This window comes from Linepithema humile, chromosome 3, assembly GCF_040581485.1.
Source record: "Linepithema humile isolate Giens D197 chromosome 3, Lhum_UNIL_v1.0, whole genome shotgun sequence".
Taxonomy (NCBI): Eukaryota; Metazoa; Arthropoda; class Insecta; order Hymenoptera; family Formicidae; genus Linepithema; species Linepithema humile.
In genome coordinates, this window is record NC_090130.1 from 12,148,424 (window position 1) to 12,174,108 (window position 25,685).

Here is a 25,685-nt window from a genome sequence, read left to right on the forward strand (position 1 = left end):
TTAGAAACTACATAGAGATCTGCCAAGACAAAATTATGAGATCCTTAAGTCTTATCTATCGAATAGGAACTTTAAAGTACGCTATGGCAATCAATACTCAGAATCAAAGCAGATTCTAGTGGGAGTACCGCAGGGCAGCGTACTCGGTCCGGTATTGTACCTCCTCTACACAAGAGACCTGATAATCAACGAACAAGTAATGACAGTGACATTCGCTGATGATACAGCTATTATCACAGTGGACAAACACTTAACGGAAGCTACTAAGAAACTTCAAAACGTAATAAATAAAATAAGTCAATGGACACAAAAATGGCGGATTAAATTAAATGAAACTAAATCTACTCGTATCATCTTTACATACAATAAAGTAAAACCACATTTTTATATTTATTAACAATAGAGTTATCCCCTATGCTAATACAGCAAAATATCTAGAAATGAATCTAGATGTTAAATTAAAATGGAAAGAGCATATAAAAAAGAAAAAAGAAAAATTAAACATAAAATACAGACAACTTTACTGACTGATAGGACGAAACTCAGAACTTTCGATTGAGAATAAAATAAGAATCTATAATCATATCTTAAAACCAATCTGGACCTATGGGATTCAAATTTGGGGATGTAGCAAGAAAATAAATGTCCAACAGATACAAACATTCCAAAATAAAGTACTACGAGGCATTGTCAATGTCCCATGGTACGTTCGAAATAGTGACTTACACTGCGATCTACGCATTGAACCAGTTGCTGAAGCGATTAAAAAATATGCAACTAACCACAATTTGCGGTTGCAAAAACATGAAAACTCCGAGATGAATGCAGTCCTCAACGCAGCAAACATACCCCAACGACTCAAGAGAATTAAACCATACGAACTAATGGTCTAAAATCCAAGAAGAGGCTTATCCTATGTTAAGTGCTTCACCCATGTAAATATTACAAAAATAAAGCATAAGTCGCTAGTCGGTCTACTTTAGGCTGGTCATGATTAAGGTGGTGGTATTTTTTTAATGGGTAAAAATCCCACATTACTTGCTGCTCCAACGTGGGTGTCTTTAGAAGATTTTTTCACCTCCTACTAAAATTAAAAAAAAAAAAAAAAAAAATTATGTACACTACGCGTCAAAATTAAGAGATAGAAAATTTCGGGTCGATTTTTGGGTGTTTTTTGAGCGGTTGTATCTCCGTAAAAAATGGACGAAAAAAATATTTAAAAAAGCGTTTTGAAGTTTGAAACTTCTAGTTTCTGAATTTCGCAGAAAACTCCCGTATCATCATTTTTAACTGAGTTATCCTTTATTGAACGAACCAATCCGGAAATGAAAAAAATTTCCCCAAATTGGGCAACGTGCATGGACTAGAAAAATTTTTTTTTGTCAAAAACCGATTCCACGACGTTAAAGCTCATACAGTTCTCAACAATTTGCTTTTTTAGTGAATTCTGTGCGATTTTTTTTGACCAAGTTATTGGCGGTTAAAGCAAAATTGGAAGAAAGAGATGAAGTGTACATCAACCATCGCAGGAGTCTAGCACGTCTATTCCGAAGATCTGCACGCGCGCGTGCGAAGCGTAAATCCGATCAGCAACCTCCTTGTGGTACGCTTTAAGTAACGCTAATGCCGACGGTAATTTGTCGTGTTATTGTATTGAACATCATATCAGAAATTTGACTTCTTATCGTGGAAATAACCAAGCAAGGATCAATGATCAGATGGAAAATGTTTCGAATTTTTGCGTTATTGGCATTTTTGGGGCGTAATATAGAATTTTTAGTCATTTTCGTACGTTAACGTAATTTACGAGCTTCAGAACACTAGGAAAAAAAAATCCAGCGCTCTCGGGATTTTGCGTGGTTACTGGGCATACCTTTAACTAAAAAAAAACGTGGACACTAAGGGGTTTCAATCATTTTTCACGAATTGCCGCCCAGATGAATGAAAAAAGAGAAAAACGCGATTTTTAACACGTTTTTACAATCAATATATCGAAATTAAAAAATTGTCAGATCGAAATTCTGAAGAGAGCGTCTTATAGGGCAGACTTTGAACTTTCCAAAAAGCTTATGGTGAATGTCGACAATTTGTTCCGGAGTTACGGATGTTTAAAGTTGAAGGTACCAATTTTGCTTTAACCGCCAATAACACGGTAAAAAAAATCGCACAGAATTCACTAAAAAAGCAAATTGTTGAGAATTGTGTGAGCTTTAACGTCGTGGAATCAATTTTTGACCAAAAAAATTTTTCTGGTCCATGCACGTTGCCCAATTTGAGGAAATTTTTTTCTCCGGATTGGTCCGTTCAATGGAGGATAACTCAGTTAAAAATTATGATACGGGAGTTTTCTTAAAAAATTCAGAAACTAGAAGATTCAAGCTTTAAAACGCTTTTTTAAAATATTTTTTTTGTCCATTTTTCGCGGAGATACAGTCAATCAAAAAACATCCAAAAATTGACCCAAAAATTTTCTATCCCTTAATTTTGACGCGTAGTGTATCATTGCCCAAAATATATTATAATATATATAATATGTATACAGGGTGTTCTATTTTGACCATATCTGTTAATTTTATAAGAAATGGTCAGATAAAAAACTATTCTCTACAAAAGTTGTTGGGTTAGAGGGGAACATCCGATGGTGATATTGAACTTTACATAGATGTCCTTGTTCAAGGTCAAATAAAAGTCAACTTCAATTTTTTAAATGGAATGCCCTACTTTTGACGCCGGAAATCGATAGAGGAGGAAATTTTACGTTAAAAACATCAGGTAACATGTGGGGTCCGATTGATCCCAAAGGGTCATATGAAGGTCACGAATGCTTCGTCGAGGCCCAACGCCACGAAGAAACACACGTGTGAGTCATCATTGCATCATCCGTCCAGCCAAAGATCGTCTTATTCGAGGATACCAAAAAGCATCTTCCTATCGCTGGCTAACGGGAGATGCAGCTGCGACAGTCCAGCGCCTCGCTATCTCTCCATCTTCGCCTCGTCTTCCTAGAACTGTCTACTATGTGCGCGACACACGGCTGAAGAAGATTTGGAATCGCGCAGGACCCGTGCATTCCGTTATCTCATTTGTCGGGGCCTGACTTCACGAAGAAGCACATGTGCGAAATCTCATTAATAAATTTCTTTAGTAATTATAACTTGTGTCATTCACTTGCTACGCGTCACCTGCCCGCATCGTTGTCAATCCTATCGCAGGGAGGAGACTCGCGGCGAATTCAATACATACAGAGTTTTTACTAAGTTTTTCTATTGTCCCGTAATTATGGCTAATTACCCGCCAAATGAAATCGTGGATATGATCAGAATTTTAAATAAGGCCAGAATCAAATCGGGGGGGAGGAGAGGGGGACACTTGTGACGGTTTCCTTGTCAGACGAATACGCCGAAAATCGAGCCCTGATGAAGTCACATCATTGACTGCTCTCGGTACCGTTTTTTTAAATCCACAGATATCAACGTGACAAACAGAGAAGGAACGAGGCATACCTAAATCAACAGCCAATCGTGTGCTCAAGACTTACAGTTTCATCCATACCACATCCATCTAACCCAGCAATTGGAAGAGGGAGATTTCCAAGGTCGTTTATTGCCTTTATTAACAAAGCCACATCTTGCCTTTATTGACTGGATAGTGCCCAAACCTTGCCTTTATTGGTTGAGTCATTTCCTAGTCTTGCCTTAGGTGGCTGGATCAGAAACGATCTTGCCTTAAGTGGCTGGATCAGAAATGATCTTGTCTTAAGTGGCTGGATCACCAACGACCTTGCTTTAGATTACTGGATCACCAACGATCTTACCTGTAGTTAACGAGTTATTATTTCGACACAAAGAACATTGTGACCTTCATATGATCATTTGGGATCAATCGGACCCCACATGTTACCTGATGTTTTTAACGTAAAATTTCCTCCTCTATCGATTTCCGGCGTCAAAAGTAAGTCATTCTATTTAAAAAATTAAAGTTGACCTTTATTTGACCTTAAACAATGACATTTACGTGAAGTTCAATGTCATCATCAGATGTCCCCCTCCAAATCCAACAACTTTTGTAGAAAATATTTTTTTATCTGACTATTTCCTGTGAAGTTAACAGGGGTGGTCAATTAAAATGGGACACCCTGTATAAAATATCTTGTAAAACATTCAGTTTTTGAGAATGTTACCTTTATACTTTTATGCACAAAATAATGAGACAAATGAATTGGTACAAAGAAAACACATTAGTTTAAAAAAAAAATATGCAGTTGCATGTTGCAAATTACATATTTTTTCTTAAAAGCAACTGTTTTCTTTATACACCAATTGATTCGTCTTATTATTTTGTGCATAAAACTATTAAGATAAGATTCCCGAAAATTGAATGTTTTACAAGATATTTTGTATTTTAAGTCAAAATGCTGTAACTTTCAAGCCTCATAACTCAAAAAGTACTTTATAAAAAATAACTTCATTATAGTGTTTTGAAAAGCACTTGACACCAGCTATTAGATTCTGGAATCAAAAATAGGATGTTTTATTTAAAACAACAAAGTTGACCTCCATATGACCTTGGCATGTACACCCTAGGTTAAACCAATGTCATCGGATGTCCCCCTCCAAACCCAACAACTTTTGTAGAGAATATTTTTTTATCTGACTATTTCTTGCGAAGTTAACAGAAATGCCCACTTAAAATGGGACACCCTTTATAAGAAATTAGGTATGAAGAACTGACCGCGGTTGTTAACACAAAAGAAATAAATTTCTTAAAATTAATTTTAAATTATTGATGACATAGTATCAACAATGATCTTCTAATGGAGATTATATATATACAATGTGTCCCATTTTATTTGCCCATCTCGAGTATCTTATAAATGACGAATTTTCGTGAAAAATGTTTCAGATAAAAGTTGCAGGGTTCAAAAAGGGTTAATAGATGATCTTATTAGATTTTGGGTCTAGGGTTCATGTTGAGCCTAGTAGGGCCCAAGTCAATTTTGTTAAACGAAAATCTCTATTTTTTTTACTAAAGATTTGAATTCTATGCCTCAAAATAAAACAATTTTATTTTTGGTTATTTTTTGCTAAATCCTCTCCAACAAGCTCAAAACATTGTTCGAAGTTATTATTATTTAATTTATTACAAAATGTCGATTTTTGGGCATACAATCTTAAAAAAGGCATGTTCTAGAAAAAATTATGTACTTTAAGGTTTGGAGGTGGCGTTCTGATGGTTAGATTGAATGTTGAGTCCAAGTCCCAAGTTAAATCCAATAAGGCCCAGATCGATTTTTTAAATAAAACCCACCAATTTCTTATTGCTGATCCAGCTTTCACGTCTTCAATTCAAACAGTTTTGTGTTTTTAAAAGATTGATTAGATTTTGGTTCCTAATTATTAGCGGAATCTTAACGCGAGTCGATCCTTATTAGACCTAACTTTGACTTGGACTCTATTCAATCTAACCATCAGATCGCCACTTCCAAACCTTAAAGTATATAATTTTTTCTAGAACATGTTATTTTTAAGATTGTATGCCCAAAAATCGACGTTTTGTAATGAATTAAATAATAATAACTTTGAATAATATTTTGAGCCTGTTAGAGAGGCAAAAATGATCAAGAACAAAATTATTTTATTTTTAAGCTGTTGCGCGTCTTTCCGATAGCAACCGTAAGTTCGAGATCCGCTTGGGGAACGGGACGTAATGCTTAGAGGTGTGGAATAACTGAACGCAAACCTTGACTCGAACAATTTATTTTATCACTCACAAACTGCCAGGTCGGTGTTAGAGTTTCGTGAGCCGTGTACGGACACGGGGAAACGAGACGGTGTATTCGCGTATCGTAAACTGAATCCGTCGCGGCTTGCGCGCGACTGTATTTATACGAATCGGCAATCAAGAGTTTTGTAATATTACTGATATGTTATTTTTGATATTTCTCGTATTGCTGATTCGTGTCACCTTGGATCCGAGGTTGGTTCTCTGCAGCCTCATCGTTATTCTTTATTTGTTAAATAATTCTTTCTTAGTATTTTATTCTGGTATTTAACTTAATTAATCTTATAGCGACACGTTGTGTGTTACGACACACAACAAAGCATAGAATTCAAATCTGTAGTAAAAATATTTCCATTTTAAAAAATTGACTTGAATCCTACTGGACCAAACACGGACTCCGGATCCAAAATTTAATAAAATCATCAATTGGTTCCCACTAAACCCTCCAACTTTTATATGAAACATTTTTCTTTAAAATGCATTGTTCAAGAGATATTTAAGGTCGTCATTTAAAATTGGACATTTTGTATATATGTATTGTATATACAATACATACGAGGTCTGTCCGGAAAGTATCTGACCTGTGTTTGTAACTTCGCGCAAAGGCGCCCGAGCGCCATCTGCGAGGTATCAGTGTAACGAGTGAAGCCTCACGAGCGTCCTTAGCCAGTTCTGAGGCCATGCGCTCTTTAGTATACAAGCAGCGTGCCTTTATTTGTATACCCCATTATCGTGTTCGTTGCATTTTTCAATCGCTGAAAATGACGGAGCGCGTTAAGCAACAAATTTGCATTAATTTTTGCTTTAAACTAGGACATTCATGTGCGGAAACGATTAATATGATGCATTAAGGCATGTGGAGATGAGTGTATGGGTACCACGACCGAAAAAAGCTCGTCAAAGTCGAAGCAATGTCAAGTCAATGTTGATTGTTTTTTTCGATTATGACGGTGTTGTGCACCATGAATATGCTCCACAAGGTCACTATCAATAATGAATACTAACTTGAAGTTATAAAAAGATTACGTGACGCAGTGAGAAGAAAACGGCCGCATTTTTGGGAGAGCGGTGATTGACTGCTTCATCACGACAATGCCCCTGCACATTTATCGCATTTAGTTCAACAATATTTAACAAAACACCACATTGTACAGGTTCGTCAATCTCCATACAGCCCAGATATAGCTCCATGTGACTTTTGGCTCTTCCCAAAGTTGAAAATACCATTAAAAGGTAAGCGGTTTGATGATGTTGACACCATACAAAAAAATGCGACGAATGTGCTTAAGGATATTCCGAAAGCTGATCTTCAAGGCTGTTTTGAAAAGTGGAAACATCGTTGGAACAGGCTTGTTGAGTCAAATGGGGACTACTTTGAAGGATGTCACTCATCAGAACTGTCAGAATAGCTGCAACGTCTGTACGAGCCAAGGTTGGATACTTTCCGGACAGATCTCGTATGTATATATTATATATTTTATTTTTTATTTATTTCTTTAAAATTCAGCAAAAAATCTTTCCAATTTATGTTATACTTTGATTGTTCTTTATATATTATATATTTATACAGGGTGTCCGGTAATTGCTGAATTACCTTTCGGATGCAGGTAAAGCGGATTAGACCAAATAGAAAAATCCTCTACCGTTTTGCGATTTTCGCAATAATTAATGAGAAATTAATTATTGCGAATTAATTAATAATTGCAGATTTAATTAAAGAAGATCAACCAATTTGCGCGAATGTAAGCGCGCGGCGAGAAGAGACAGTTCACTGTTACGTGGTCGCTAGGATGCAAGGATCTAGCGTTACGCACCGTTTGTATGTTGCCGTTGTCATTTGTAGTGTTCCTTCCAACGCTTCGTCGCACGCCTAGTAACCAAATAACAGTGGACTGTACCGCCATGGTCTTTGTTTTCCTTTCCCATATCATCGTCTATGTCCTGAATCACCTCTAACTTTTCTTGGTTCTTGTAAGAATTTTCGAAACTATCTTTCCCCGCTCCACTGCTACAATCGAAGAAATCTCTCATTAAAATAACCCATTTTTTTTCTTTCTTTTTTCTTACATACACACACACACACACACACACACACACACACATACCCACACGCATGCACGCACGCACGCACAAGGAAATAAATTATAATACTAATGCTACTTATTAAGACAAAACAATTTTCTTTATATTTTAATCCAGCTTTCACGCATTTGTAAAGCGTAAAAACCTAATCAAGACAGTTTTACCTTGTATTTTTATTACTTTTGAAACCGTGTGAGCTTTTTCGGGCGCGGTATAGCTCGCCGGAATCCGGGTTCGTTCGGTTGGGGGTACGTCAAGAAGAACTCACGTTTGAGATAGATGATATTTAATTAATGTGTTTATTGAAATAATAAGCTTAATGACTGTGTGTACATGCGATGTATGATTTGTATAAATGTAGTGTGCGAAGTGCGTAATTGCGATGTGAAATTTGTATAAATGTAGTGTGCAAAGTGTGTAACTGCGATGTGAAATTTATATAAATGTACTCGGTGTGATTTAGACAAATGCGTGAGTGAATAAAGGCGACGTATGATTCGTATAACTGCTTGAATAGATCACGGCGATGTGTGATGCGTATAATTGCTTGAATATATAACGGCGAGATACGATTCGTATACGTGTGACGTGAAGCGTCTTGGTGCGATCGGCGGAACGATTAGCGCAAGCGCGTACGATCGAGTCGTAGCGGTTGGCACGACGGAGCGCCTGTCGGTGGGTGCATTCGTAAAAGTGTCGCGAGTCCGTTCGATAGTTGATTGATACGGGTCGCTCGGCGGCGCGGATTAGTCGACGCGGTTTTGCCTGCCGGATGGATTTTAGCTTCAAATCCCGGTGCACGGAAACGCGATATTTGGATCGGGAAGCCGAGTACGCTCGGCGGGAGTACGAGAACGCTCGTATGCAGAAAAAAGAATACCGAGAACGCTCGGCGGTACACGAGAACGCTCGTGTGTCTGGAAAAAGGCATAGAAGCCGAGTACGCTCGACGGACTACAAGAACGCTCGTAGAGAGATGTTCGCTGTCTAGCAGCGAACAGGATCTGGTGGAATAGACGTACAGCCAGACCTCTTTTATACCCGGCTGGCGGCCGACTGACTTCGGATCGGCAAGCATCGGCGGCAGTGATGCGATCTTTCCCACAACGGTCCCGGCTCGGCTGCCTCACACAACCTTACAGAAGCGCTACGTCACGTATCCGTGTGAGCTCGACTGTTCAACCAATGGAAGAGAGCGAACGTCTCCCTTCCACCGAGCCGACACACAGACGATAAATGCATGCTACTTGCATGTTAAAAGCAAGCGTTTCTGATTCAGAAAAGAAATTCTGAGGCGAGTGGCTGAAATATTAGAGATCACCTGTTCGAGACCTGCTTCGTGCAACTTTCTTTTCTTTTTCCCGCATTTGTTTCTAACATAGTAAATCATTAGATAATATTTTTTTTTGCCCAAAAAAATATTTTTTATTTATTATTAACATTCGTATATGTTAAACTAACAATTTTAGAAATAATACAGATCTGCTATTGTCAATAGAAAAATGAAAAGTTATTTTACAATGTTGCAACAAAGTGCTAATTTAACATATGCAAATATTTTTAATAAAGATAAAATAATTTCTTTTAGTCAAAAACATTATCTAATAATTTACTTAAAATAAATATCGAAAAAGGAAAAAAAGTTACAAAATCACAGTTTTCAAATACGAGATTTTTAATATTCTTGCCATTCGCCTTACTCGTTTAGTCATGCTTGCTATTTTACATTTATCAACATGAAAGATTACACACCTGCAAAGCTTTTAATTATTTATTTTAAACTACTGCATATTAGCAAGAGTTACTGCAGTAACTACATATACATGTACCGTGGAGGAACAGATTAGTGGAGGAACACAGTAACATATTAAAAATGCAGTCAAATAGTTGTAAGATTAGTAATTTTATTAGTACTATTAATAAGTAGTGGTCTTCCGCACCACTTTTGAAGTTCCACTTATGGCGCGTTCGATTTTTTTTTAAGTGGATCGTCGCCTGGAGCCCTATTGTACCACTTTTTTACACCTGTTATTTACAGGTTAAAATAATTTACAGTAGTTGACTGTATTTTTGTATCTATATTATACTTACTGTACTTGTACTTTTGCGCGTTGCGCGTATATTGGCGAGTTGGGAAAATTACTTACTTTATAATTTTCTATAAATACAAAATATATTTTGTATTTATTATGCCTGTAATGCTATCAAGAGTAATGAGAAATACAAGGTGTCCCATTTTAAACGATCGACTTAAATATCTCAGAAACACCGAGTTAAATAAAAAAATTTTTCAAATAAAAGTTGTAGAGTTCGGAGAGGAAAAAAATATAGGGATATTAGTTTGACCTTGGATGGAGGTGCTTCTGAGATTTAAAGGTCATCTTTATTTTTTCAAATGGAAGGACATTAATTTTTTTATATAAATCGATTTCTTGTAATATTTGTCGTAAAAAGTTATAAGACTAGGATGGCCAAAAATTGAATGGTTTACACGATATTTAGCGAATATTTTACGAAGCATATTTAGCAGATATGATATATACTTTCTTCTTAAATATATATACTTTTTTCTTAAAGTCAACTATGTATTTTTTTTACACCAATTGATTCCTTTCATTATTTTGTGCATAAAAGTGTTGAAGTAAAATAATTGAAAAATGAATATTTAACGAGATATTTCATAGTTTATGTAAAATTATGTCAAATTAAAATATAAAATATCTTGTAAACCATTCAATTTTTGGCCATCCTAGTCTTATAACTTTTTACGAAAAATATTACAAAAAATTGATTTATATAAAAAAATTAATGTCTTATTTGAAAAAATAAAGATGACCTTTAAATCTCAGAAGCACCTCCATCCAAGGTCAAACTAATATCCCTATATTTTTTTCCGCTCCAAACCCTACAACTTTTATTTGAAAAATTTTTTTATTTAACTCGGTGTTTCTGAGATATTTAAGTGGATCGTTTAAAATGGGACACCTTGTATTTCTCATTACTCTTGATAGCATTACAGGCATAATAAATACAAAATATATTTTGTATTTATAGAAAATTATAAAGTAATTTTCCCAACTCGCCAATATACGCGCAACGCGCAAAAGTACAAGTACAGTGAGTATACATAGTACAGTAAGTATAATATAGATACAAAAATACAGTGTCAACTACTGTAAATTATTTTAACCTGTAAATAACAGGTGTAAAAAAGTGGTACAATAGGGCTCCAGGCAACGATCCACTTAAAAAAAAATCGAACGCGCCATAAGTGGAACCTCAAAAGTGGTGCGAAAGACCACTACTTATTAATAATACTAATAAAATTACTAATCTTACATCTATTTGACTGCATTTTTAATATGTTACTGTGTTCCTCCACTAATCTTCACAGTACATGTATATGTAGTTACTGCAGTAACTCTTGCTAATATGCAGTAGTTTAAAATAAATAATTAAAAGCTTTGCAGGTGTGTAATCTTTCATGTTGATAAATGTAAAATAGCAAGCATGGCTAAACGAGTAAGGCGAATGGCAAGAATATTAAAAATCTCGTATTTGAAAACTGTGATTTTGTAACTTTTTTTCCTTTTTCGATATTTATTTTAAGTAAATTATTAGATAATGTTTTTGGCTAAAATAAATTATTTTATCTTTATTAAAAATATTTGCATATGTTAAATTAGCACTTTGTTGCAACATTGTAAAATAACTTTTCATTTTTCTATTGACAATAGCAGATCTGTGTTATTTCTAAAATTGTTAGTTTAACATATGCGAATGTTAATAATAAATAAAAAATATTTTTTTGGGCAAAAAAAAGTATTATCTAATGATTTACTATGTTAGAAACAAATGCGGAAAAAAGAAAAGAAAGTTGCACGAAGCAGGTCTCGAACAGGTAATCTCTAATATTTCAGCCACTCGCCTCAGAATTTCTTTTCTGAATCAGAAACGCTTGCTTTTAACATGCAAGTAGCATGCATTTATCGTCTGTATATCGGCTCGGTGGAAGGGAGACGTTCGCTCTCTTCCATTGGTTGAACAGCCGAGCTCACACGGATACGTGACGTAGCGCTTCTGTAAGGTTGTGTGAGGCAGCCGAGCCGGGACCACTGTGGGAAAGATCGCATCACTGATCGGCGGTTTCGGCGGCGGGCCCCCACTAAACGGAATTTCGGAACGGTCGGATGTGGGGGTCCGTTCGGCGATTGACCGCCGTTGTTTATTACAAAGTCTTATCGGCGCTCGATGCGCCCTTGGTGGGCTACGGACGATGCGTCCGTACGGTCCGTAGCCGTAACGATGCAGCTTGCGGGCTACACTGTTACACTTTTACTGTATTTCATACAGCTGCAAACAATTTTATAAAGACGGAATTATGTATCTTAGTTTCTCCAATTTAGAATTAAATAGTTATTATATTTAAATGCCCTCTAATCATTTAATTCAACAAGACCTCGCCTATTCGACTCCTATTCCTTAAAGATCGCACACGGTTCCGTCCGAGGTAAGTGAGATCGCTATCTCAGACCTAAAAGGAAACCAACGAACGGTATTTCCGCAAACTGGAGTAAAATCGACTTTCCAGTTGTTCCCGTTTTGTAGAAACAAATAAACCGTTCGGTTCACAGAGTCAGAGCTTTAAATTCTGATCTGTGAGTTATTCACCTTGCAGTTACGGTCCGACCGCCTTTCTCCAGGTAAAACATAACAAAACCAATTTTTAATTTTGTAAAATAAACTTACAATATTTTTTATTTGTTACAAGTCATTTTGCATTTAATATAATAGTGTACGTGTAAACGTACATATATTGTCATTTACGTGTGGAAAGTACAGTCAAGTGAAACAAAAATTGTTTTATCTGCTATTCTTTTACAATATTTTGTTTATACATTCAATCCAATTTACTCTCTATATTTTTGGTAGCGATGGTATTGTTGGAACCACATTAATATGAATTAAATTATACTATATCATTACAAATGATGCGATTATCTTATTGAGGATTCCATTTTTATCTTATTCATGCCCGCCAGAGTGTAGTGCTTTCAGTTGATATTGCAACATTCTATTAACCTACAGAGATTAGCTATTATTTTATATTGATACTCATGTTATTTATATTGTTACGTCCCGATCAGACTCCACCATTCTTTTTTTTTTTGAATAAAATATAACGTTAAATATCAGACCTAGTAAACGCGGGACCAACAAAAACTTTTAAAGAATATTATAACGCCAGAGCTGTTTTTCTCAAGAGACACCACGAGCTCGAGCCTTCTCACAAAAAAAAAATAGCAAGGGGGATAGATATTTCAAAATACCTTGGCCGCTCAGCGTGCCTATCGTCGCCAAAAAAATTGTAAAAATCTAAACTTTGCGGTAGCTGGAGTCTTTAGTTGACTCTAGACGTTTAGAGTAAGAGATAAAAAGAAAAACTGGCACCAGCTAGCCATATTCTTGAATTCCACCTACGAGAACCCTAGCTAATAGATAGGGTTTTACCGAGTAACGATCGGGCAATGACCGCAGTCGCACGCCGAGAAGGCGCGACACCTGATACGGCGCACGTATTCAGTAGGTCTGGGAAACCAAGATGCATTAGTCGCACTCTCCACGCGACTCCAAGGGCACGCGACAGTCGTAAACTGTCAAATTTATTAGATCAGTGACCCAAGGCCTTGGAAACTTATATACCGATTCTCAACTCTCCAATCCGAAAGCCGGGAATCGGGGCAAGCACCTCTATAGACCATCCATCGTATGGTCTAAAGACTACGCCCACCCAGATCTTAAGACACTGAGATGCATCCCACCTATGCTAATTAACACCAACTGGGTTATGCCATCTCAAAAACCTACCCCCATTGTATATAAACCCGAAACGACGCTACTCCTTATTCATTAGGGCCCCTTTCTTCCTACCCCCATTTCAAGTAACCTAATTTCCTAAACCTAATCCTATTAGCTAAAAATGACGCCATCCTCCCCCGCATTAAAAATCTTCTTGCAAGACTAATTCCTATTCGATCCCCGCCTCAAAAACCTAAGATTTTCCAAATGGATCCACCCCAAGAAAAGGGTAAAAACCCATATTCTGGTGGCTCCAGACACAGTTTTTCACACAGTTTTTTTGCTCAGTTTCTTGAACAGTTTTTCGAGTAGTTTGGGCCGCGAATTAAAAAGGTAAAACTAGTCGCGAGTAGTGTCACCAATCGATACTTTGCCGTGACCAAGTGGTGTATCTCAAAAGGAGGGTCCATCGCCTGTACAACACTATCTCGCAGCAGGGTGCCCACACATTTACCAAAAAGGGGTCCGACGCCTATACAGCACCATCCCTCAGCAGGGCGCCCACTTAGAATGATCCGAAATCCGAACCTACTCAGCACTAATCCGAGGCTACTCTGCAACGAGTAAGTCAGTTCATTCCTCTTTATTTTATTATTTCCTCTGTCCTCTCTCTGGAAAAATGAAACACACACACACACACACACACACACACACACACACACACACACACACACACACACACACACACACACACACTATTGTAGGAAAAACACAGAAATTATAAATACACACATGCGATTAAGAGTTAAGTTTTTGGTATCAAAATTAAATATCCAATTAAATTAAAATGTTAAGCCATTAGCAAATTAAAATTTCGTTCTTATTCATTTAATCACACCTCCTCGTTCGTCACCCCCTCACCCCTCCCCTCTCAAATTGTGCACGAAGGTTCCGTCCCGGGTAAAAGGGATTCAGTTCCCAAAAGGGAACCAGCGAGCGGTTGACCTGTCGACAAAGTAAAAACGACTCTTCCAGTCGCTGACCTGTCGCTAGTCCTAAACGCTACCGCTCGGCTCGTGCGGTCAGGCCCGCTTATATTGATCGCCGAGTCCAACAAAAAATAAACTTCTATCAGGACGTAACAATAATATTCAAAATTTTTATTTAATGGTGTTTGTTTGTAGCAATTATTCTAAACAATTTGATAACCACCAGTTGACCACCATGATTCATCTCCTATTCCTTAAAGATCGCACACGGTTCCGTCCCAGGTAAGTGAGATCGCTATCTCAGACCTAAAAGGGAACCAACGAACGGAACAACCACCATGAATCATCAGTGACCATCATGATAATCATCAGTTCACCACATTCACATCAATCACCACTAGGGTACAACTGAAAAGACAAACATTGGTCATAGATGACCACCATACAATCAATGTATTAATTAAAAATTAAAAAATTAAAAAAAAGATGAACAAGAAAAAACATCCGGGCGCAAATGATTAAACCATGAGTCAAACCCAGGTCTTCCGTATTTATCGAATGAATATTCTTACCTACTCAGGTCCAACATTCCGATATCTTTATTTGCTAAAATGAACGCTATATAAACAGCGAAATTTTAAAATCGAAGTAAATAATGATTTTCTAAGATTCTCAATGTTTACTGATCCTATATATCAGCGCTCGGAATTAGTTGCACATTTCGGGCCGATTCCCGAGACGACGCCTCCTGTTACCCCACTATCGCCCGGCCGCTGGCGGCCGAGCCGCCGATAGCTCTGGCGCAGGAGCGTTTTATATAAGAAATAGGCTGGGTTTTGTTGAGGCATCTCTCAGAAAATAGTAATATTTTCTTTGCTATATAAATAATGTTTATTTTTATTAATAATTAAATATATATATATTATGTATTAATAAAAAGAAACATTATTTATGTAGTAAAGAAAATATTACGATTTCCTGAAAGATGCCTAAACAATCCAGCCTATTTCTAATATAAAACGCTCCTGAGCCAGAACTATCGGCGGCTCGGCCGCCAGCGGCCGGGCGGTAGTGAGGGAACAGGAGGTGTCGTCTCGGCCCGAAATGTGCAACTAATTCCGAGCGCTGCTATATATAGACTATAACAATTCATAATTGTTCGCGAAAGAGCTTGTACGTGCGCTGCGATTTTGAAAAAAAAGGGAAGGGCTGATATCACTCAGAGAGAGCGTAGGAGATTTTGTGGAGAACGAAGCGTGACAAAGAGCGACGAGGAATAGCGAGAAGAAATGAGAAATATTGCCGTCGTCTACGAAGCGAGACTGACTTCGATAAGAGCGAGTGAGAGGAGCGAATGAAAAAGAGCAAGAGAGATTGAGCGTGTGCGAAAGGAAAGACCATGTATCATACAATTAAATAATCATTCACTTTTAATTCACCAGATCCGATTTATTTTCTTCGTTAAAATTAAATTAAGAGTTCGAATGACAATTAAATTTTGAAGAATATACAGATAGAAACGAAATAATAATGTGTCTCGAAATTATAATAGTTAACGCAGAGAAATACCAAGCAAATTTTAGACCACACACTAATTTTAGACCACCACATAACTAAAGCGGCTTGCCGAGCAAGGACGATCTTGTTTTTCTCATTTTTAGCTTCGTGTATCGGTGATTCACAACGATAACACTCGGTACGATACTTGTATTTAATATGTCTCTAACAAAGTTTATGAACTCACACTTTTTGCGATGCACGAGCGTATGTCCCAGAAATATTATAAATCTCAAGACTCTCGTTGAATTGATTCGCACGATAGTTCTCAGAAGAGAGGATAACGATCAAAAAATCGAGTCACTTTCCGAAAACCTGGTATCGAGGAAGGGGGAAAGGAGGGGGGTTCTTGAACTGCGCGAAAATTTATTTTACAATTTTTCGGTATACTGGCCGTGCTTAGAGTGGGGCATAGAACGTTGACACAACGCTTCAAGAATATTCAAAGTCGGGTATGGACAGAACTTGAAGTTATTTGCCTTATCAACTAAAGAAAGTAAACTTAATGAATTAACTAAATTAAACAGAGAAAAGTAAAATAAAAAAAATAAAGAAAAATAAAGAACACTTTCAGATGATCTTTAACAATGATTGATTTTAAGAAATTTATTTCTTCCGCATTAACAACCGCAATTAATTCTTTACGTCTAATTTTTCCTATATACATATTTAATTTTGGAATCTTAGAAAACCATTATTTATTTCAATTTTAAAATTACACAGCATTGTATGGCGTTTATGTTCTACTCTACAAGAGGGAATACTAGAGTGTAGGACCTGAATAGTTTAATATAGTGAAAACATTTACTCTGTAAATGGAAAACACTTCGAGGTTTTGACTTCTAGCTTATTGTTAGTCACTCTCACCCTGATATTTTTTCTTGTTTATTATTTTTTTATTTTTTATTAATATAAAATCTCTCATTGAGAGATTATTGTTTGTTGGTACTATGTAGATCAATAATTTATAATTAATTTTTAAAAATTTATTTCTTAAGCATTAACAATCGGAGTCGATTCTTTATGCTTAAAAATTCTTAATTTTAGATAAATATATATTTTAACAACATTACCTGTGAGTACATCATGTTCACCAATGATAACGCCAATTTGATTAATATTTTTACCCTCCACGCAATGAGCTGCCGTCACTATGTATTGTCCAGATATTATAGTACAACCACAATATAAAATTTTGTTAATGCTATCGACGAGTCCGCACATCATAGGATATTCATTTATTGCAGTTTCCTTTCCACCTACTATATATTTATTAGGCTAAATAAACAATTCAAGTAATGTAAAGATATTTCATATTTTTAACATTTAAAATAATATTATATAATTGGATATTTTTAATTATATTTTTTAAATTAGATTTTTAAATAAATTGTTTGTATAAAATTTTTTGCAAATTTAACTTTTTTATAAAAGCTGATCTTTGTTTGTAAATAAACTGTTGAAATTAAGGTTAAAAACTGCTAGCCTTTTTGTTACATGCTTGTCATATTTTAAGTTTACTCTAAAAAAATAAACCATTTTTTAAAAAACGGACATAATTTTCAATTTATTTCAATTATTCTAAAAGATTCTGTTCAATTTATTCAAATTTTTTATTCTCCAAATAAGTATGCTAAAAACGGATTATCTGTTAAAATTAATAAAAACTTTTTAATCGATAAAAACAACTCAAGACTTTAATTGAAGCAATTTGCTTCAAACCTTTGTTTCTCTAAAAAGTGATAAGTTTAACACATTAAGAGGCACATTGTGCTTCGCGTCAAGTTTACATATCATGTCTAGTGCAGTCGATCACCCAAACTGCCAAAATTATAAAAAACAGATTTGTAAAGTGTCTATCACAAATCTTGTCACTAAAAAAAGAAACAGATTTAATATAGAATTTGAAATATCCGATAAAATAAACAAAATATTGGCAAAATTATAACTGGGTCTGCTATTATAAATTGACAGCAGTTTGACAATAGAAACTACGCAATCTGCTAACATAACCTTTTAGCAGACTAGCAGACATCGAGCAACGCAGTATAATCTTATGACAAAGTAAGACAGGAAGTTAAGTTACTGAAAAAATAACTGCAACTGTAATGCCATTACAAATAACGAGTTACTTTCCTATTCTAATTAAATCAATTTTGTGGTGATCAAGTACGCCTTATGAGTAAACTGTTACTCCTGTAACACACACAGTTTCTATACTCATTGTCAGTTCAATGAGAGAAGGATCCGCGGTTTACGCATAGGAGAAGTATAGCGGCCAAAGTGGGGAGAGCGTTGATATTGGCAACGCAGCATTGTACTGCACAAGCAGTTACAGTTCTGTGGAATGGGGGAGTGGTGGCTTTCTAAGTGTCCCGTGAGGGGAGACCTGCGTGAAACGGACGAGTTTTCACCCTATCCGTGGATCCTTTTCTCATTGAATTGATTGTGGGTATATATTGTACATTAGACCGATAACTTGTTCTTTTAACGTGTACTCGAAATGTATGCATTAAAATCTCGCGCATGCGTATTGCGAGGTCCCAAAAGGAATACAGCATATAAAGAAATATAATCGTCTGATACTAAAATTTACAATAACTAAAGAAATATTTTATTACTTATATCATTTTTTATGCAAAAAAGTTTTGTATATAAAAGAAAAAGGATAAAGTTCCGATTAGCGGAACCCTCCGATTTTTTTGAAACTACACTATTTTTTGTATTTTTGCACGTTGATTACAAATATGACAATGAAAATCGCCGACAAGGTCATTTTCAAGGTCAAAACATTAAAAAACTGAAAAAATATCACTTTTTTAACATTATTTTAATAAATATTGACGTAACAAACAAATGTTTAAAATAAAAGTTGTAGTTCTTGTAAAAATACATTATTTATGTTCTATACATTTTTTGCGTAGGACTAAGAGTTTTCGAAAAAAATAAAATAAGAGGAATGACCTTCCCCTGCACCCATATGTAAAGCAGTGTACAGTAGAATCCCGATATAGCAAACCTATCCCTTACACGCGCACGAAGTTCGTTGGCCTTAGCTTGCATGCGCATGCCGTTCAAGAATGTAGCGGCGTGTGCGTATACAATTTATGTATATTTATGCGTAAACAATTTATGTATATTTATTAAATCTGCCTTGCTAAAAATCTAATGAGTCTACAATATACTAAAAATACTAGATACTGAAAAGATTAGCAAGACCCCAACGCAAGGTGTGTGCGCGCAGAAAGTTTATATGAATTAAATCTTCGCCTTACTAAAAGTATGATGAGTCTACAATATACTAAAAATATTAAATACAGGAAAGATTAGCAAGACCCCAACGCAAGGTGTGTGCGCGCAGAAAGTTTATATGAATAGAATCGTCGCCTTACTAAAAATATGAGTCTACAATATACTAAAAATATTATATACTGAAAAGATTAGCAAGACCCCTACGCAAGGTGAAGAGCATATTGTGTTTGAAAGTTATTTTAAACTTCTATAATAGTGACTAGCCATGTAATAGGCGGGGAGAGGGGCTCTGCCCCTCCTCCTTGCACTCCCCTCCCCGCCTGCGCCCTCTACCCCCTCGGGGGGGGGGCTTCGCCCCCCCGAACCCCCCTTTTTTTGTCCCCCTGAACCCCCCCGTTTTTCGTCCTACCTGTTTACCAAAGTTGAAACCGTGTGAGCTTCGGCGGACGCGGAGTAGCTCGCCGGAATCCAGGTTCGGTCGGTTGGGGGTATGTCAATAAAATAAATGCTCGTTTATAACAAAGTAAAGAAACACAACGTTTATTAATTAAGATGTTGAAATGACTTGCTTCAAATGATCTGCTTCAATGTTCGTGTGTACATGCGAAGCGTGTGCGAAGCGAATTCGAAAGAATATACAAGTAGCGTAAAATAGAAAAGTATCGGTGCGATCGATATAATAACAACGGTGAAATAATTAGTTAAAGTGGCGTGGAATAATCGTAAAAGTATCGGTGAGATTAATATAAGCGACGGTGAAACAATTATTAAGCAATAGCGAAATAGTTATTAAAGCGGCGTGAAATAAATACAAAGCAGCGTGAAATAAATCCGAAGTATCGGCAACGGTGAGACAATTATTTAGGCGAACGGTGAAATAATTATTTAAAGCGACGTGAAATAAATACAAAAACGACGGTGAAATAAATATGAAGGCGACGGTGAAATAATTATTTAGGCAAACGGCGAAATAATTATTTAAAGCAACGGTGACTGAATTATTAAAGTTCGATGTGAGGCGTCTTGGTGCGAGCAGCGAGAGCGCAAGCGCGGATGATCGTGTCGTGGCGGTTGGTACAACGCAACGCTCGTCGGTGAGTACGTTCGTGACGGTACCGCGAGTCCGTTCGATCGTAGATCGTGACGGGTTGCTCGACGGCGCGGATTGGTCGACGTAGTTTGCCCGCCGGATAAATTCTGCGGATGAATCCCGGTGCGCGGTAACGCGAGATTAGGAACAGGTCGTCGAGTACGCTCGACGGGAGTACGAGGACGCTCGCACTAGAGGCTTTGAGGCCGAATCTGGTCGGCGGACGTACGAGAACGCTCATACGAAGGCGGATTTAGAGCGGCGACTCGACTAAGTATAAGGGAATGCCCTGTATACGAAGATCGATGCCCGGAGGAGCCGAGTACGCTCGACGGGTATACGAGAACGCTCGTATCGGAGATAGAAACGGTATCGAGGACGCTCGTGTACCTGAAATAAGGCATAGAATCCGAGTACTCTCGGCGGACTACGAGAACGCTCGCAGCAGGATTGTTCGCTGTCTAGCAGCGAACAGGATCTGATGAGAAGACGTACAGCCGGGCCTCTTTTATACCCGGCTGGCAGCCGACTGGCTTCGAATCGGCAAGCATCGGCGGTTTCGGCGGCGAGCCCCCCACAAAACGGAAATTCGGAACGGTCGGGTGTGGGGGGTTTTTTGGCGATTGACCGCCGTTGTTATGATAAGAAGTTTATCGGCACTCGATGCGCCCTTGGTGGGCTACGGACGATGGTCGGTCCGTAGCCGTAACGATGCAGCTTGCGGGCAGCACCGTTACAAAGTTTTTAATCTTTAACGTCAATTTTCTCGAAAATTATCAGTTTTACACAAAAAATGCATAAAACATAAATAATGTATTTTTACAAAAACTACAACTTTTCTTTGAAATATTTTTTTGTTACATCAATATTTCTCGAAATAATCTCAAAAAAGTGATATCTTTTCACTTTTTCTGACCTTGTTTTGACCTTGAAAATGACCTAGTCGGCGATTTTCATTATCATATTTGTAATCAGCGCGCCAAACTACATAAAATAGTGGAGTTTCAAAAAAATCGGAGGGTTCCGCTAATCGGAACTCCACCCAAAAAAAATAATAAATAATTGCAGTGTATATATAATAAGTAACAAATAAAATAAATAAAATAAAATATAAAATAATGACTATATGTATAAAATATATAATTTTATTATACATAATTAAAATTTAACATTAATATGTAACATTATAATATTTTTAAATTACATATTGTCTATTTATTTATTCAAATAATATTGATTTGTGTTCAAAAGTATTGAGCCACATTCTTGTTGCGATCTTACAAGTGCGGTTTATAAGAAACATAAACATACTACATTTGCTTTACCTATATTTCAGTCTATTGCCTACCGTGATGCCGAAACACAAACCTTCAGTTACGCGAAGTCGTAATTAATCTTTCTCAACAAGGAAAGGTTTCTCGCGAAATTGCTAATTCCTTATTGATAGATAAAAGTACAGTGAATAGAATTATTACTAAATATAAGTTGACGAACTCTCTAGCTGATAAATCACGAAGCGGTAGACCTCGTAAAACTACAAAGCGCGTCGATAAAATGATGAAAAGAAAGTCGATAGCAGATATTAGAAAAACTGCTATGGATATTTCTCAAGAACTACGAGAAGAAAATCTTGCTGATGTTAGTCGGAGTACAGTATCTCAACGTCTGAAGGAAGTGGGACTTATAGGATGAGCTGGTGTTAAAAAACCATTAATTAGTACAAAAAATAAAAAGGCTCGATTAGATTTTGCAAGAAAATATGAACATTGGACTGAAGTTAATTGGCGAAAAGTACTTTTTTCTGACGAGTCAAAGTTTCAGTTATTCGGAAGTGACGGTAGAAAGTATGTACGACGTCCGACAAGCACAAGATACAACTCAAGATATCAAATTCCTACCGTAAAATATGGTGGAGGTAACGTGATGGTTTGGGGAACATGTTCTTATGATGGAGTTGGTCCATTGGTCAAGATCAAGGGTACTATGGACGCTATAATGTATCGAGATATATTGACACAACATATGCTGTCATATGCAACTCAAAAAATGTCACGTGGTTGGATTTTCCAACAAGATAATGACCCCAAACACTCTTCAAAACTAATAAAAGAATTTCTTATCGCTAAGAAAGTCCGAGTTCTTGACTGGCCATCACAATCACCGGACTTGAATCCTATCGAGCATTTATGGCAAGAACTCAAATTACGCACAGGAAATAAAAAACACTCAAATAAGACAAAATTGTGGCAAGATTTGCAAAATGAATGGCAAAATTTATCACAAGATCGCATTTCTAACTTAATTGCATCGATGCTTCGCCGTTGTGCTGCAGTGATTGCTTCTAAAGGCATGGCAACAAAGTATTAATTAAATAAAAGTTTACAACATTTTCTGTTACTTTTCTAAAGTATATTTTCTTCATTACGCATAATAAAAGTATTTGGTGCGATACTTTTGCACTGTTTGTGATACAACATTATGCAAAAGTAACTAAAATTGTTAAAGTTTGTAAAGTTTATATATGTAATTAAAGTACAAATAAGTACATTTTATATATATGTGTATATGTGAATTTTTTTTAGCGATTATCACTTAATAAATATGTAATATAAATTGTTTGGCTCAAAACTTTTACACGCCACTGTATATATATATACACATACATGCATACATACATACATACACGCATACACGCATACATACATACATACATGCATACATACAGGATGAGTCATTTTAATGTCCTATTCCAAATATCTCTTTCTCTACGCCTTTTACAAAAAAATGTTTTGTACAAAAGTTGTTTGAAATCATAGGGGAAACAAAATAGTGATATCAATTCGTTTGCAGATGGCGCCACTTTCGAGAAATTCACTAATTATTACTTTTCTCAAATAAAAATCGATTTTTTTCTCCTAATAAAAATTGTAGTTTTCGTCGAGACAAATCCAATCGTATGTATTTGTTTAGGGTTTTCTTGATTTTTCCATGGCTTACACAACTTTTTAATTTTGAAAATAAGTGTTTCACAAACATGTGGAGAGGTGCTTATAAAACAGATGTGAGGTCTTCCTAGATGCATTTTAATAGGTTGTTTTCTACCCTCGCGCAAATTTATATTTATATTTATATTTATATTATTATTTATATTTATATTATTTATATTATTATTTATATTTATATTTGTCTTTGTAAAATTTAATCAGTTAACTACAAAACTAATGTCAAATATGACATTTTCCTAATTTCTCTGAAGTTGGTGTTTTAGATTTATGAATTCTAATTGTTTTTTTGGTAATTATCCAGAATAGCTGCCTCACCTCCGATTTTGATAAAAATAGACTCATTCGACGCGTTTTGGTCTAAAACGAAAGAGTCTGGCAAAAAAAACGTCGCTCTTCCCTGCGAAGCGAGATATTAATTGTTAAAGTTGACGACTTTTCAGGTTACGAAACCTGTCATTCCGACTGAGCGTAGCGACATGGGCATGCAATTAATATCTCGCTTCGCAGGGTAGAGCGACGTTTTTTTCTGCCAGACTCTTTCGTTTTAGACCAAAACACGTCGAATAAGTCTATTTTTATCAAAATCGGAGGTGAGGCAGCTATTCTGGATAATTACCGTTTTTTTTTTTTTTTACTATCCACGTGGAGTTGAGATGTTTTTTTAAAGGGAACTTTGAAAAAGTTACACGCGTCTAGCCTGACATGTCAGGCATATCGGACATGCGTGTTCCACTTCTCAGTATTCGTGCATTATGACTGTAGATATTCGAAAAACGGCAACGTCGTCTCAGAGTGGGAAAATGTAATTAACAGTTCATAGTTTGACGTATCCGTGTTCGACACATGTAAAAGTGCACAATAACTGTAGTATCACTAGTATCACAGAATTAAAACGTATAGGTAAGTGAAAATTAATTACATTTTAACATATGGCAATATAAAACTAAAATAAATTTAATCACACAAAACTGTTATTATTTAGAAAAACTGCTCCATGCTAAAAAAGCTACTGCATATTAATTTTCAATAATCTTACCGTCATACTTTTATGCACAGAATAATGAGGCAAATCAATTGGTGAAAAGAAAACGTATAGTTGACTTTAAGAAAAAGTACGCAGCTGCACATTGCAAATTGCATACTTTTTCTTAAAGACAACTATGCGTTTTCCTTGCACCAATTGATTTGTTAATTACTTTTATTAATTAATTGATTTAATTAATGTAATTTATTCATAATTTTTTATTAACTATGAATTTCTATGGACACAGATTTATCTAATTCAGAAAAATGTGAACAAATAGGAAAATGTATAATTATTTAATGATTAAACGAACTTACCTGTAAGTGAAGTTCTATCATAATTGTATGAAGCGCCTCTTCCGAAAAGATCATATTGTAGTGCCTCTACGATGCACCGATGTCGCCACAATATTTACAGTTGAAAACTTTTACTTCCGTTCCTGTTCCATCCGTTCCGGTGAGTTTCTCATGTTTTCAAAGTGCCGCCGTAAAACTTATAGGGGTTTATTTTTTTTTTTTTTGTAAAAAAAAAGAGGAAAAAAGGGTTGTTAACCGGGTGGGACTGATCTTTTCGGAAGAGGCGCTTCATACAATTATGATAGAACTTCACTTACAAGTAAGTTCGTTTAATCATTAAATTGTATTGCGCGCCTCTTCCTCAAGATCATATTGTAGATGTTTAAAGCTTTTTACGGCGGAAAATTAGTGTTTCAGAAATTCTATGAACTAGTTTATTATTATTTTAATTAAGTTTATTATTATATTATTATATTAGTTTATTATTATATTAATTAAACTTGACATGTAACAACATATATATATAGATATATATAGATTTACTTAAGTGTTTTACTTAGTATAGTTTTCGCGAATGTCGCTTTTTCTTTGGCAATATTGCGATCATAGAATCTCGCGAAGGTGTCTGACTTTTTTGACCAACCTGCTGCTCTCATAATTGCATCAATATTGACACCTCCTCTTTTTGCCGCTGACACCGAAGCATGACGAGTACTATACGCATCAAATATATTTGTGTTAATACCACTATCGTGGAGCGTAGATTTAATCCAGCGACTTAGAGTCTGACTAGATACACCTTTATGGGGT

General features: G+C 36.1%; 1 protein-coding gene across 2 annotated transcripts in view; it reads right to left on the reverse strand.

The window, feature by feature from the left end:
* LOC105670916 (venom serine protease 34-like) overlaps positions 1-25,685 on the reverse strand; it is a 94,459-nt gene that overhangs the window by 6,592 nt on the left and 62,182 nt on the right. For both annotated transcript variants that reach the window (XM_067352263.1, XM_067352262.1), the window contains exon 5: positions 17,282-17,486. In XM_067352263.1, the coding sequence (XP_067208364.1) occupies positions 17,282-17,486 (205 nt within the window). The remainder of the gene's footprint in view (positions 1-17,281; positions 17,487-25,685) is intronic.